Source organism: Macrotis lagotis, chromosome 6, assembly GCF_037893015.1.
Source record: "Macrotis lagotis isolate mMagLag1 chromosome 6, bilby.v1.9.chrom.fasta, whole genome shotgun sequence".
Taxonomy (NCBI): domain Eukaryota; kingdom Metazoa; phylum Chordata; class Mammalia; order Peramelemorphia; family Peramelidae; genus Macrotis; species Macrotis lagotis.
Window position 1 is genome coordinate 197,547,048 of NC_133663.1, and position 15,788 is coordinate 197,562,835.

At 36.3% G+C, this 15,788-nt stretch overlaps 1 protein-coding gene across 19 annotated transcripts in view; it reads right to left on the minus strand.

The window, feature by feature from the left end:
- Positions 1-1,058: 1,058 nt before the first annotated feature.
- Positions 1,059-15,788, minus strand: part of MAP4K4 (mitogen-activated protein kinase kinase kinase kinase 4) — a 277,338-nt gene continuing 262,608 nt past the window's right edge. For 10 of the 19 annotated variants that reach the window (XM_074192249.1, XM_074192238.1, XM_074192250.1 and 7 more), the window contains 5 exons: positions 13,965-14,065; positions 9,529-9,678; positions 8,726-8,885; positions 6,562-6,701; positions 1,059-5,304 (listed from right to left, as the gene is read on the minus strand). In XM_074192249.1, the coding sequence (XP_074048350.1) occupies positions 5,221-5,304; positions 6,562-6,701; positions 8,726-8,885; positions 9,529-9,678; positions 13,965-14,065 (635 nt within the window). In that variant the 3' untranslated portion in view covers positions 1,059-5,220. Of the gene's footprint in view, positions 5,305-6,561; positions 6,702-8,725; positions 8,886-9,504; positions 9,679-13,964; positions 14,066-15,788 lie in introns of all 19 variants that reach the window. The other 9 variants (XM_074192243.1, XM_074192237.1, XM_074192232.1 and 6 more) reach the window with 1 other exon arrangement.

Consider the following 15,788-nt stretch of genomic DNA (forward strand, 5'->3'; position numbering starts at 1 on the left):
GAACAGATCTATGTTATTCAACATAGCCTAGTAGTTACCTATTCCCTCTAAGTCTATCTAAAATAAAAACTTTGGACTTAAAAGTCGTCACAACCTGGCCTCAATCTACAGCTTTTACTTCTCCTGAACCCCATACCTTCCATTTCCTTTCACCATGTCAGGGTTCTGGCTGCCACCATTACCAGAATGCATCACCTCAATATCAAGACACAGCAGAGTCCTTTTCCTTTAAGATGATGGTAAAGCAACTTCTACAGGAATGCTTTCCTTATCTCCTCTTACCCAACCCTTAATGCCCTAACTACCTTGCATTATTCCCTTTTATTCTTACAATACACATCTATTGCCTCCTCCATAAAATGTCAGCTCTTCATGAACAGAGGTTTCATACTGCATTTGCTTGCCAACATCTAGCAGTGTCTGGTACATATTAATTAAACCTTTGTTGATTGTTTGAAAAAAGGACTGGAATTACTGAAATCAGGCTTGGAAATCAATCTACAAAGAACAAAATCAACATCTCAGAATGTCCCTTAACCAAATTGTCTCATACATGTTCTAAAGCATTAAATAGAGGACACATGGGAATACACAACAAGGATGAGAAAAAACCATTTTGTAGCATCAAAGACAGCTCTTTACTGATACAAATATCAAAAGAATTTTCACCAGAACAGGCCTTAAAAAAATTGTTATTTTATCAAAGAAAAAAAAATCAACAATTTTTGTTCCATGAATGAAAAAAATGGGTTACATAACCAGGTCAACAAGAATTCTGACAGTTCTTTAAGAAACAAAGATTTTGCTTGTGAGACATGGTATCTATTCTTTTGGGTAACTCATGCAGGAAGCTGGTATGAGATGATGTCTAACCTTCCAACCTGTCATTAAAGGAAGGTGAGTTAAAAATTACATGATGCTACTTCTCCTACCACTCTTGAGATCCTGTTAAATAAGAGAAAAATTTGTATCCTTGCAATATGAAAACACTTCCACTCTCCATTCTTTCTTTCATCTAGGGATCAGAAAAAAGTATTTCAAACATATTCCACATAAAATAAGTGTCATTTTGACTTTATTTAGGAAAAATGGGGGAGGGGGAGAAACAACAATAATTATAATACACAGAAGACAAGTTAGGTAGCACTGCAAAAAAAAAAAAAGGCTGAATGTTTGTTACCAGTCTGTTATGCAACTCTATGATTAGTAATTTTTTAAACACAAATTGTCATTTGCATTGCTGTTTTAACAACTTATTACTCAGCAGAAGTCTGGGTTATAAAACCACCAAAAAATATATATCACTATTATATCATGATAAACTAGTAACCCACGGAAAATTCACTTTCAATTAAATCATAAATATGTGATGCACATTAGTATAACAAATCATTTTGTAAACATTTTCTCCAACATAGCACATGTGCATGAAATAAAAATAAAAACTGCAGCCTTATAGTTAGGGGTTACTCTGATTTCAAGATACACAACATTATAACTTAGTAAAGCTTTAACTAAACCTGGTAGTGGTTTTTTTCTCATTGTGGTTTCCTTTTTTGCTTTCAAAGTCATCATTGCCAGAGTTTGTATGTAATGACTTAATAATACTGTTGACATTTATAATTTTGCCACTTTAGTACTTCTGTGGTTGGAGTCACTACTGACCCTGCTGAATGGATAGGGTATTCCTTTCCAAAAGAATTTAGAACTTCAGTGGCCCACAATCTTTTTAGAGGAAAAATGCAATGGATCATTTGTAGGATTCTTAACCTAGGATTTGTGAACTTTTTTCTTTTTAATATTTTTTTGATTGTAATTCAACACAATTAGTTTCTTTTATAATCCTGTATATTTTATGCATTTAAAAATATGATTCTTGGGGCGGCTAGGTGGTGTAGTGGATAAAGCACCGGCCTTGGAGTCAGGAGTACCTGGGTTCAAATCCGGTCTCAGACACTTACTAATTACCTAGCTGTGTGGCCTTGGGCAAGCCACTTAACCCCATTTGCCTTGCCAAAAAACCTATAAACAAAAAATATGATTTTGAGATGAGGACCTGGGATTTACTAAATTGTCAAAGGGATCTACTACTAGAACACAACTCATCTCCAACAGTGTAATGACATCCCCTTAAACCACTCATGAAGAATTAAATCATACACAAGATCTTTACCCAATGTTCTTAGGAACAGATGATGAGTTTTAGTAAAATAAGCCAGGGGATGGATTCCATTTAACATGACTCAAGTAACAAGTGGGGGGGGGTACTTATAATGTGTTCCATCCTGTGCAAGGTACTATGGATGCAATTCTTAATACAAGTTCAATCTTATCACAATCAATTTTAAGGGGAGTGGTCAGGTTTTATTATTTTTGCCTTATTCTGAGCAATATTCATTACAAGTAAATTCCAATATAAACTGAAAACACCAATAAATTTCACACAAAACAGTATTTATTCATATTAACTACAATCAAATATTAGCCCCAAAGTACAGACCACAACACATGATACTTCAAGTCTGTGGATAAGGTAAGGAAATGATGCCAAGTTCTTCCACTACATCATTTTTTTTTCTTACTGGAATTAACTGTTTATATGATTATTTTTTCTTCTAAGAAAATTTTATTCAGTTCAATTTTTAAAAATTCATTAAGTGCAAGGCACCATTCTGGGCACTTGTTAGCCAAGGCCATGGGTTGAGGTTTCTGCCAAACTAACCAGTGCCCCCTAATTTTTTTTCTTTTGTTTGTGCTATGCATGGTGGGGCATTTCACTGCTGAGTTGTCAAGGCAGTTGTGAGCCATCAATATTAGTTTGGAAAATGTTTTCTGGTAAGATCAGTTGTTCTTTTGTTGTAATGAAAGCTAGTATCCAAGAATATTCTTGGTTCCATTATTAACCTCTCCCTTACTAACCACAAGTCAATAGGCAAGAAACTACTCCCCTCAGCCTTGACCTTCAGTGCTATCCAAAAGTCACACAGCTAGAAACAAAACAGCAAAAATTATGTTTTACCCACAAAATGTAAGGCTTTCTTAATTTAAAAAAAAATTCTCACTGAATTGCTTTCTCCCCCCCCCCCCCCATCATTCCTGTAATTCAAAGGAAAGCCTTTGGCAAATATGCTGAACTCAAAACAGGGAGTTAATACAGCAGTCAGAGCTGCTGCCCAAGAGAAGAAGGGATAGCAGATTAGCCAAGCTCTTGGTTGGTAGATGTGACTGATTGTTAAAATGGTTTTGCAATTGGCATCTTGGTAAACAAGTTAAGAAAAATTACCAGCTGTCTTGCCATCGAAGAAAGTTAACCATGGCAGAAGATGAAGCCTATGGAACACTGAGAGTCTGTTCAGTGAATGAACAGCTTAGTTTAAGGCAGCTGCCAGCAGAGCACCCTCACCCAAGATAAACAAGGTCCAATTCAGATGGCTGAATCATGACACTGTGCATTGTTAAATCACCAACAGATTATAATATACACTCAAAGGTTTCTCAAGTAATGAACATGTAGCCATTAAACAAATTATTACTCTTAAGACATTTATTACAAATGCCAAGAACACAGTCATAAAAGTAAAATTGACTGTCTTTTTAAAAAAGAGAGAGAAAGAGAAAAGTGAGAAAAAAGCCAGAGCTTGGATCTTACATCTAAACACAGGTATATGCTGTTTTATGAATAAGCAGTATTAACTACATTCTTAAAATAGTTTTAGTGCATTGCATTCTTAGAAAAGAAAAACATTGCTCCCCCCCAAAAGTTTCCTACAACATTTAACAGTTTATAGAACTAGTCTATTGTTACCTGTCTGCTACTAAACCTTGAATTTAGAAAACTGAAATCTCTCTGGTTGTAGGCTAAAATCATCCAAATATTTGCCATTAAGGATGAACCAGGTAAATGTAACCCTTTGCTTTCCAAAAACTCGGTCAGCAAAGTCCATTAGTCAGTGTCATGAAGCCATAAAGATATTCATTCTCCCCTCCACTTCATATCGATGAAAAACTCTCTTTACCTGTTGAGACTGGCTACAGATTAACAGTTGGACTTTTCAATCTGGTAGTTTTGGTATTAAGATTAAATTAGACATTAATGTTTTCCTCTAAAAAATGTATTATCTAATCCACCTCTTATTTTAATGCATTAAAAACAATGAGGTAGGCAAAAAAATAAACATATGTTGTTTGGAATTTTTTTTCTTCTGCAAGTGCAGACTATGGTAAAACTGTTGTTGCACTTTTTAGGTTTAAACAAAAATTAAACCTTTAACTGAGGCAGTGCTAATACTGTGACACAACCAAGTTATGGCCAAACACAGAATCATTATAGAAAATGAACAAATTTTTTAAAAAATTGTTTTACGTCATCTGCACATTTTAGGCAAAACCTGGTACACAGAAAAATGACTAAGCTCTTGGCCAGGCCAAAAAAAAAAAATCCCAAAGAAACAAAAACAGGACCCCCCCCTTCCCTGTATCCCCCACCCTCTAAAACACCCTCCCACACAAAAAAGTTATCTAGCCACTGTGTCTTTCACATTTTATAAATATTAACTTCTTAAACCTGCACCTTCCTCTTTGTCCACATATTGTCACATTACAAAAAAAAAAGAAATGTCAATTAAATACATTGTTAATGTTACTATATTAACTCTGCTCTCTGCTTCAGCAAGACTGACTCACTCCACCTTTCACCTCCTCTTACCTACCCTCCAATCAAACTAAGAGCATGTTCATAGTTTCCATCTTTAGACACTTAAAAAACAGAGTCATTCAAAAAAGGAATTCTGGAGCTGAAGGAGATGCATGTTGCTTTCGAGTGTGATGCCAAATTCCCCACACTTATAGCACCTGATGGTTGTAACTGAACAGCACCAGCTGCACAGCAGCCTTGGTTGGTTTTTGAAAAAGAGGGAAGAATGGAGAGAGAGAGAAGAGAAAGGGGGGGCTATAGAAAAGGGGGAATGGAAAAGAGGGGGAGATAAAAGGGTGGAAGGGGAGATAGAGAGACAAAGAAGGGGGGCAGATAGAAAAAGGGGGGGGAGAGAGAGAGAGAGAGAGAGAGAGAGAGAGGAGCCCTGACAGTAGCAATGCCTCTGCCCACGCTTGCTTGCATCACGTTGCACTGGTGCTGTTCTGTACTCCAGTTGTAAGCCATGCCAAGTTCTGAAGCTCTTGAAGACTCTGGGTGCCACTCATCACCATATCATTATTTTGCCTCTACCAGCTCAGAAGAGAAGTCCTGCCTAAAGTCATGAAATAAACCTGACTGCTTCCACCAGATCGAACAGAGGCAAAGAATACCTAGGAAAGAAGTAATAGTTTGAATTAGATTAATCTAGGTGGTTTGTTTTTTCTAAATTTTTGCAAGGCAATGACTGCCCCTGAATTATATTAGTCTGCAGAAGAAATCAAGGTCTATACAACAGAGATTCAAGTTTCTTGTACAATCCTCTCCTGTTCTATAATGCTTTTGGAAATACTCATTTTTATTTGGATTTTTAAGTTCAGGCTAAAAAAATGAAATAAAAACTTAAAAAAAGAATATCTATGGTTAATAATGCTAAGGGTCTAGAGTTAGAAAGACCCAAGTTCAAATGTGACTGACACAAGTAACTTCACCCTATTTACCTCAGTTTCCTCATTTAGAACAAACCATTCCAGTATGTCTGCCAAGAAAAACCTTCAAAAATAAGGTCATGCAAAGTTGGACAAGTTTGAAAAAAGACTAAACAATAGATCATTTTTATTATGTCATTCCAAAAAGGAGCAAAAATAGGTTATTATAATGCAATAAATTTAAGTATGGGGGCAGCTAGGTGGCACACTGGATAGATCACTGAGCCCTGAAAGTCAGGAGGACCCAAGGTTCAACTCTGACCTCAGACACTTATTAATTCCCTAGCTGTGTGACTGTGGGCAAGTCACTTAACCTCACTGCCTTGCAAAATAAATAAACATACAAACAAATAAATAAATTTCTTCAGTCACATCAATCTCAGAACTGATAAATAATTGTTTAAAACATGAAAGGTCCTATCTGAATAAGATTTGGGGAAATGTTTGGTTTTTCAAAAGGTGTTACCAAATCATAGCTTTATAGCTAAAAAAGAAGGCTAGAGGCCCATCTCACCCATCCCTCTCAATAGATGAAGAAACTAAGTTCTAGGGAGATTAGAAATTTTGTTCAGTGGTTTTTAAGGAGGAAATATGTGTACTGGTGGCAGGATTCCCCAATCATTCCAGAGTCTATGATTCTATTATACCACAATTTGACTGAAAAATAATTTCTATCAGGATGACTCCTTTGAGCTGCATCTTGACAGTAGAATTTGTTTTGGTACAATACCATTCACCCTGACAGTTTGGATCTCAATGGGAGGAAGCAAGGGACTGAGCACAATCTGTTAGAAGGGGAATCACACAATTTAAACTACAATATTCTAGGTGGTTTAACTAATTACACTCATTTGCTATTAAAATGGGTTCCACTACATTTTAGATAGAGCAAACTATCACAAAATGGTAGCAAAGAGAGTATGAAAAGGAAAAAAATGTTACCTTGTCATTGCGTTCACATAAGAATTTAAGCCTCTGTGCTCTCTTGTGCATAAACACACCATCCAAATGACCAGTTTCCACGGATCGTATCTCAATAGCCTTCTCACCCCAGCCCATGATCTGATTGGATCGAATATATGCTGTAAGGAAAGCAAATGAATACAATGTTAAATATAATATCAGTAAATGCTAACTGATTGATTGCTTTCTTCTCTTTTAGTTTTTGGTGGTAAGAGAAAATTTGACAGGGAGTGGAGGGAGGAATTTTCAGGAATGAGAACGATATATTAAATAATTGCCATGCTTTTAAACTTTGTTTGAAGAGAAGGCTCAATGCATAGGGAAGGAAAACTTTTTCAGAAATGAAGTTGATGTAAAAAACAAAAGATATCAAGAATAAAAAAAGCTTTATAAGCTTTTATAATCTTTCTTATAGAAAAAGTTTGAAAAATAGTTTGAGAGCAATCTAAACTATGCATTTATCAAGGACTCAGTATGTGCAAAATGCAATGGAGGTTATTAGGTACAAAGACAAAATAGAAAACAGTGCAGATGCTTAAGGAATTTATATTTTACTGGCCGTTAACAAATAATGATATCCTTAATAACCTGAGGAGGAGGCTATAAACAGGAACAACTTCTCCCTGAAAGAAGTTCAGGATGCTAAGAGGTAAGGATGGAGTGTGGTCTAGGCAAGTCAGAAAAGCCTGTAGAAAGGCACGTGGATCCAGAAAATCAACTGCTTGGAATCAAGGGAAACAAGCAAGTTGGTCCATTTGACTAAAATGTTGATGGTGTTTGAAAGATACAAAGTCATCTTTAATTCTTTTTTTTTCTTTTTAGTTTTTGCAAGGCAATGGAGTTAAGTGGCTTGCCCAAGGCCACACAGCTAGGTAATTATTAAGTGTCTGAGGCCAGATTTGAACTCAGGTACTCCTGACTCCAAGGCCAGTGCTCTATCCACTGCGCCACCTAGCTGCCCCTAAAGTCATCTTTAGATAGATAGATGAAAGATAAGTAGAGAGGTATAGACACACATATCTATATAGAAACTAATGGAGAATATCAAGATTGATAGCTATGTAACTGACTTAATCATTCTAAGAATAAAAAAAAGAATTAAGAAAAAAAGGGAAAGGAGGATTTGTTTCTTTCCAAGGAAATAAAATTAAATTGCACCAAGGACAAAACAAATTTATAAACCCAATGAATGTGGAATGATCCTTATTTTTTTAATATAATGGAATGAATATGGAGGATTCAGAAAATCATGCAAAGACTTGTTTGAATGAGGTGGAAGAGGAAGAGAACTATTGATGTCATTAAGTACCTGTTTTTGTACCTTAGAGATATGCCTAGGACAATGATGTCATAGTAAAACACTTCAATGGGTTGCAAATTGACTTAGAAAAGCACAAATTCACATTATTTATGCTGTGTTGTATTTTTATTTATTTTGTTACACATTTCTCGGTTTTTTAGGCTTTTCAAGGCAATGGAGTTAAGTGACTTGCCCAAGGCCACACAGCTAGGTAATTATTAAGAGTCTGAGGTCACATTTGAACTCAGGTACACCTGACTCCAGGGCCTGACTATCCACTGCACCACCTAGCCAATTACATTTTAATCTGGCTACCTCTGTGAGTTTAATGCCTCTAGCAAAGCACAATGAGTGTTCTTTGTGAAGTGACAGGGTCAGACATATGATGTTCATTAAATCTGTGTTCATGACTCTGAGGCTAGTTCTCTATTTACTTTACCACACCCTTTATACTCATATTTCTAGCATATATGTTTTATATACTGAACTATAATCAAGTTGATTCTATGACAAATAGCACAGACTATATAAAATAATTTTAAAAAAACCTAGCACTAAGCAATGTGGGAATTGGATGCAGAGGGAAGAGAGATGTTTTTCTTCAACTGGAAAAAAGGAATGGTATCTTTATTAATAACTTTGCAGGGCTGTTGTGGAAGTAGCTCCTTAAACTTCAGAGAGCTATGTGTATGCTCAAAATATACTGTCATTTACAAAGATTTCTGAACCATTAAGTATTAAAATAGAAAAAAAACCAACTCTGCCCTTAGCATTCAAATAAATGCTTCAATATAAGAGGGATGTCTTTGATTTTAAAAGCCTTTGACTCTGGGTGATACTTACCAACAGATGTAGGCATTTCTCCCCATTGAAGAACCACATCCTTTGTGATCCTTCCATATGTGTTCACATATACCCCTTCATCCTCATAGCACACTAGCAACTCCATTCCATCTGTGTTGGGGAGTATGATGATAGCATGGGGCTGTATGCTACTCTGAATCTATAGAACAAAAGCAAAAAAAAGATATTTAACTTTGCTATTAATAAATACTTTTTTGGAGTGACATTAGTAAGGCTGCATAAGGGAGTGCATTAATACTATATTTCTGAGCTATATGAATTATAGGTATTTCCAGGGCTCACTGGATAGTAGACTTTAGGTCAACAGTAAGTAGCTTGACACTACACAGTAATGCTGTCTATAATCCAAGCTGCCTTCAAAATACATGCTTTTGATCAAGTTTTAGAAATCTGTGGTTCTGAAACCATAATGTATGTTAAATCAAAAGAGAGACCCCCCCCAACCCCACCCCAGAAGACCAAGTATGTTCCAAACTTCTGAAACCCTCACCTAGACTAGATTTCCAGCTACTTCATTAAGAAGAGAGCCTTCTTTTGCCCCAGACCAAAGTATCTAAGAGGATTCCAAAGTTTCTAAGACGTATGCTTTTCAGTTTGTGAATATACTGAAGATCATCTTCAAAATTAGAATGTGGGAGGTTATTTGAACAGATCCAACCCACCCTCCTAAGAAGGGGAAGAAAAAGGCTTCTCAATATAAGCTCAAACACTGAGGGGAGGGAAGAGGGAAAGGAAAGAACAAAACAAAAACAACCAACCAACGGTAGAGTCTGGGCTCTTACATGCGTCGGTAGATAAATATCATAGACTGATCCCGAATCCACATCAACAGCATGGAATCCAGCACAGGACCCATAGATCACTTTTAACCGTTGCCCTTCCTCTACAGTGAGATCAACCAGCAATGGCTTATGTATCAATTCACCAAATGACTGAAAGACAGAGACATAGAGAAAGGGAAGGTAGGGATTAATTAGAAAGCAAGGTCTTGCTGATTAAAATACATTTCAAATAAATTATACCACACAAGCTAGAACATGGAGATTCTAGTAAGGAATGTCTAGTTGCCCTGTTAATTTAAAAAAAAAAAAGCAAGTATGACTACTACCTTCCCCTAAATAGTGATAAGCAAAGTAACTGGCCTGTAGTAGAGTAGTAGTGGTTGTTTTTCAGTCATGTCTGACTCTTCACACCCTATTTGGGATATTCTTGACTGGAATGGTGCACTTCCCCCCACCCCAACTCATTTTACAGATGAAGAAACTGAGGCAAACAGGGTGAAGTGATCTGCCCAGTAAGTGTCAAAGATCAGATCTGAAGATGAGTCATTGTGCCAACTAGCTGCCTAGAGACAGGGTAATAAACTAAAATAGAAACAGATGCCAATAATTATTCCAAAAAGATCCCTGTGGGTCACATATTATCTTAGTTTTAAAAATAATCTGTCTTGTTGTATATTGCATTTTTGTTTATTTTGTTAAATATTTGCCAATTACATTTTAATCTAGATCAGGCATATTCAGGACGATTGTGAGCTGTGTGCAGCCTGCAGGCTTTCTAATATAGAGTCCCGCAGAAGAGAAAGGTAAGGAGCCACAGCATAATGGAGGGGCTTTAATCCAAGACAGAGCCGGAGCTTTCTTCAGGAGGCAATAGGGAGTCACAGAAGGATTCTGATCTATGGAATCAGAAGACGTCACAGATGGAAGATCTATTAGGAATCCACTAGAGGAAATCAGGAAAGCTATAATGAAGTCCAGCTGCAGTGTAGCGACAATGGAAACAGAATTTATGAGGTAATGCAAGAGATATAGTGGGGACAGAACTGAAATGATGGGGAGATAATGGGGGAGGAAAATTCAAAATTAATATTCAAATTGTGAACATGGGATGGGATGAAGAATAATACCACTGACAGAAATAGTATGATCAAAAGGTGGAGCAGAATTTGGAGAAAGAACTTAGTAAATTCTGTTTTGGTCATGTTTAATTTAAGGCATTAATGAGACATCCAGAGACAGATGTCCACAAATGTCCTATCAGCGACTAGAAATGTGAGTCTGGAGCTCAGTAGAGTACACAAGACTGGTTGAAGACAGTTGAGATCTCTGTTTAGCCAAATCTGTATTAGCAGATTAGATTATTGAGACAACACAGGGACAGAAGAGTGGAGAATCCAACCTGGGGAATGAGCACCTTAGGAAGTCAGGAAGAACCATGGAATGAGTCAAAGAAGAAAAAAAGTAGGAGGGGAAAGAGGAGAGTGTGTTATCTCTGATGCCAGGGGAGGAATTATCCAGAACAAGCTTGGTAAATCAAAGCTGCACTGAGGTCAAGGAAGATGAAGGCCCCTGAATGGAATGAACTTTTGAGAAAGCAGTTTTGGTGATGAGGATGGAAGGAAGCTAGACCACCAGGAGAAAAAACAGGTTTTGGATATAGCAACTTCTTCAAGAAATATGGGCTCAAATGGGAGAAAAAAAGTTAGGATGGTAGCTAGATGGATTAAAAACGTGAAGGTTGTTTTTTTCAGGATCAGTAATATGAGCAGCAGGTGTTTATTGACTTTGTTGAATTGAATGAAAAAGGGGAAAGGAAAACATATGGGAGGACAGCAGGTGGGTAATGCTATGGATAGAGTCTGGAGTCAGGAGGACATGAGTTGAAATCCAGCCTTTGGGCAAGTCACTTAACCCTGATTGCCTGAAGAGGAAAAAAAGGAAGAAAATGTACAAGGAAGAAAATGTATATAGTGTAATGTATATAGTCAGTGAATCCTTGAAGTGTTAGACTGTGGTCTTAAGCTTGAGTAGAGAACAGTGAGAGAGATGGCCTAGTCATCTCCCTTGTCTAGTAGAGAGGGGGGTGAGGAATTGGAGATTATAAGGGCAATGTAGCAACAGTCTGATGGGAATTTCCAAGTTCAGGATCACTATATCAGGTTTTATTTTCAAAGCTTTAACCATTTTAAAAAAGGCGTTATGAGGATAATGGCAGATGCAGAAAGAACTCCTGGGTCTCAGGATTGTCATGTTTTTTGGTTTTATAAGTCACTTTAATGAGAGACAGCACAGCATGGTGGACAGAGAGCTGGACTTGGAGTTTTAGTAACTTGGATCTGAATCCTACTTCAGACTTGGAAATTAGTTGGGAGTCTCTCAAGCCCTCAGTTTCCTTCTGCAGTTTTGGTTATAGTTTAGATAGGTGAGAATGACTCAAACATGAGGTCTGATAAACTGAAATGAAGCTTGTTAGGTAAGATGTCACTGAAATAATGTCTATAATGTTTGCTTGACAGAGTTGTTGTTAGGAAAATCTTTAAAAAACTTTAAAGTGCTATCTATATAACTGTCCAGTGATTATTATTAACAATCTCTCCTAAGCTAGTAACAATTTCTCCTAAGCTAGGTGGGACAGCGTACAGAAGGTGTGAATTCAAATCCTGCTTCCATTACTAGCTGGATAGCTTTATTTAAAACTTCAATTTCCTCATCTGTAAAATGAGAATATTATCAGTATACACCTCACAGGGTTGCTTTGAGAATCAAAGATGGTAGACTACGTAAAGCACATTTGAGAAGCTATGTGGCATTGAGGGCAGAAGGCTAGGTCTGAAATTGGACAAAACCAAATTCAAATCCAATCACAGATCACCTACTAGTTGTGTGATCTTGGTCAAGTCACTTGAACTGTTTTCCTCAGTTTCCTCAATTGTAAAATAGGGATAATAATAGCACCTACTTCCTAGGGTTTGTGTGAGGATCAAATGGGAAAATATTTATTAAAGCACTTAGAATACTGTAGCCTGGCACATAATAGACACTTATAAATATCATCATCATTACTAACAGAGTATTTTACAAACTTTAAAGCACTATATAAATGCTTTTGTTATTGCTTAGTTATTTTTCAATCATGTCCAACTCTTTGTGATCCCATATTGAGATTTTTTTTTAGGTTTTTGCAAGGCAGTGGGGTTAAGTGACTTGCCCAAGGCCACACAGCTAGATAATTATTAAGTGTCTGAGGCCAGATTTGAACTCAGGTACTCCTGACTCCAGGGCCAGTGCTCTATCCACTGCATCACCTAACCGCTCCTATATTGAGGTTTCTTGACAAAGATACTGGAATGGTTTGTCATTTCCTTCTCCAGATCATTTAACAGATGGCAAAACTGAGGCAGTTAGGGTCACATAGCTTAGTGTCTGAGATCAGATTTGAAATCAAGAAGACATTAGCTGCCCATATAAATCACTATTACTAATATTCTGTTGAATTACTGTTTCTTAATGTCTCGTCTCTGAATTCCTGTGCTTCTGTGACAGAATATATACATTCTAGACTTTGGAAAACATTCATGTCAATTCATGATCACTTATTCTAAGCCAAGTGCACTGTAATATATTGAATAAAAAAAGAATATTAGTTAAATGTTCCACATAAGTGAGATTTTTCATAAATGAGGCTTACTCCTCCTATAAAACTTTCTAAAAAATTTAATTTTTGATAGAAATATATTAAAATGCAATATAAATATTTTCCCTACCTTCCTAAATAGAATATTCTGAATATAGTATAGGTGCTATTGTTAAAAAAAAAAAACCCAAAAGATTAGGCAATAACAGCCTTATAACCTACTGAAAAGGGTTATATGGCCAAATGACTAGTAGGAGCCTACAGAACATACAGAAGTAGAACTCTGTGCCCTCCTCCATTCCCAAGAGTTTGGGGTGGTTTTTTTTTTTGGCCTTTGCTGGTTTGTTACCTGTCTCTTCATTATTTAGTCCTTCTCTTGTTTAGTATTTATCTGCTAAGAACTTAGAAACAGAAAACTTTCAAATTGTACATAAAATGATAGTAATCAGGCTCTCTAAGGAGGATTAAGTGACTTTTCTGTGAAGAAAGTGTATTTTGCAGTAAATGCAAGGGCCCTTTAAGCACCTATCTGGCCATCCTTAAGTCAATGTTTACTGTGCTGCTTTCTGAGGTCTTGGTTATAGTTTAGATAGGTGAGATTGATTTAAACATGATGTCTGATAAACTGGAATGAACTTTGTTAAGTAAGAAATAATGTCAATTTAAAACAAAACTCTTTATACTTAATTCACAAGACGGTAACAAGTAATATTTTAAAGCACTGAAATAAGATATTGAAACAAACCATCCCCCAAAAAGGGCAGAGCATTTGTTTTAAGTACACTTCAAAGATGATTTTTACCTTAAAGGCCATAAATTTGTGGTAGGGCTTTGGAGCCCAAGCATAGACTTCCACAGAACTCTTCAAAGCAATGACAAGAAATTTGATTCTTTCATATTTTACTGAAAATAAACAAGATAAACAGAAGTTAGTATCAACTTCAAACTTTAACCTATAATTTTAAATCAACTGGAGCAAAAAGTTCAGGATCACAAAGCCCCTACATTCTAAAACCAGTATAACACAAATATCAAGTTTTCTTTAAATAAATTTGGTTTAACCAGTAAAAGAACCAATGTCAAATTACAGATTCAAATTTTTTTTCTCTAACAGTACCTTAGCAACAAAAGCATGAACATAACAAATACCCTTTAATAAGGCAACAAGCAAAAAGCATTTATTCTATTTGTTGTTTTGTCATTTTTAGTTGTGTCTAACTCTTCATGACCCCATTTGGGGTTTCCTGGACAAGATGCTGCAGTGGTTTGCCATTTCCTTCTCTAATTGATTTTGCAGATAAAAGAAATTGTGGCCAAGAATAACTAACCCAAAGTCTCTCTTATTTGAACTCAGGTCTTCCTGACTCCAATTAGGAAGCCCAGTGCTCTATCCATTACATTACCTGGCTGCCCTAATCTTTTCTGAAAATTATTAATCCTATGAACATATTAGTATGAAATTAGTGACTTATGGAAACTTGTCAAATGATTCAATTGCTTTTCTAATAGTCACTTTTCCTCCTCTCATATCAATTTTATTGCTGATAAGATTACTGAAAAAGGATATGAAGTCTTCCAAGTAACCAAGCTAAGTGATTTGAAAAGACCCAGAGTGAGGTTTGCTAACCCCTACTATATTTATATTATAGCTTCAGTTGCTACTTTGTCCTCATCCTTCCTCCAAGATTATATTAAAGCTTTACAAACTATGTTCACTCATTTCCTTCCTATTTTCTTAATCTTAATGTTATTTTTTTCACTTCTAGAGTGCAGCAAATAGTGAAAATAACAAATTAGAGGTTGTGAACAGATTGAGTGACTTCTTGACTACCAGCCATTCTGAAACCTGGCTCCTATGAAGTGATATTGAACTTCATCTTAAACTCTTTTGCTGATTTCTATCAATATTTAGCTAATTCTTGAGTAGCATGTGGTAGTCAAAAAAAAAAGTTGACTTGATCTGGATACAGGAGTAACCTGAGACCTGACACTGGTTTTGTGACCACAGATAAGCTGCTTATCCTCCCTGAGATTTAGTTTTCTTATCTGTAAAATAGAGAAAATAACACCTGCACTATCTATCTCACAGGGTTCCTGTGGAGATCAAATAAGATATTTTAGTTTATGACTTTTGAGGCTCAAATGGTATAATGTGCATAAATCATTCTGGAATTCAAACAAAATAATAATGTATTATTATAAGTGCATTTTGCAAACTTGCAGCTTACTATTATTGTAGATCACCTAAGTGGCACAATGTATAATGGGGTCAGGAGGACTGGAGTTGAAATCCAGCCTCTTAACATTTACTTAGCTGTTTGACCCTGGACAAGTAACTCAACCAATTTGCCTCAGTTTCCTCATCTGTAAAACAAGCTGGGAAAGGAAATGGTAAATGACTCCAGTATCTTTGCCAAGAAAACCCCAAATGGTGCCATAAAGAGTCAGACAACAACCACAAAATTATTGTTATAGTCCACCAGAAGATCTGTGCATTCAGCTCCCTCTACAGGATAAATCACTGATGCTCAGCAGCTGGGAGCACTTTCCTTATTAAGGTAGAAGAGCAACATAATTGATTTCTGCTTTAAAAGAGCAACCTTAGAAAATTTTGGAAGCATCTTTA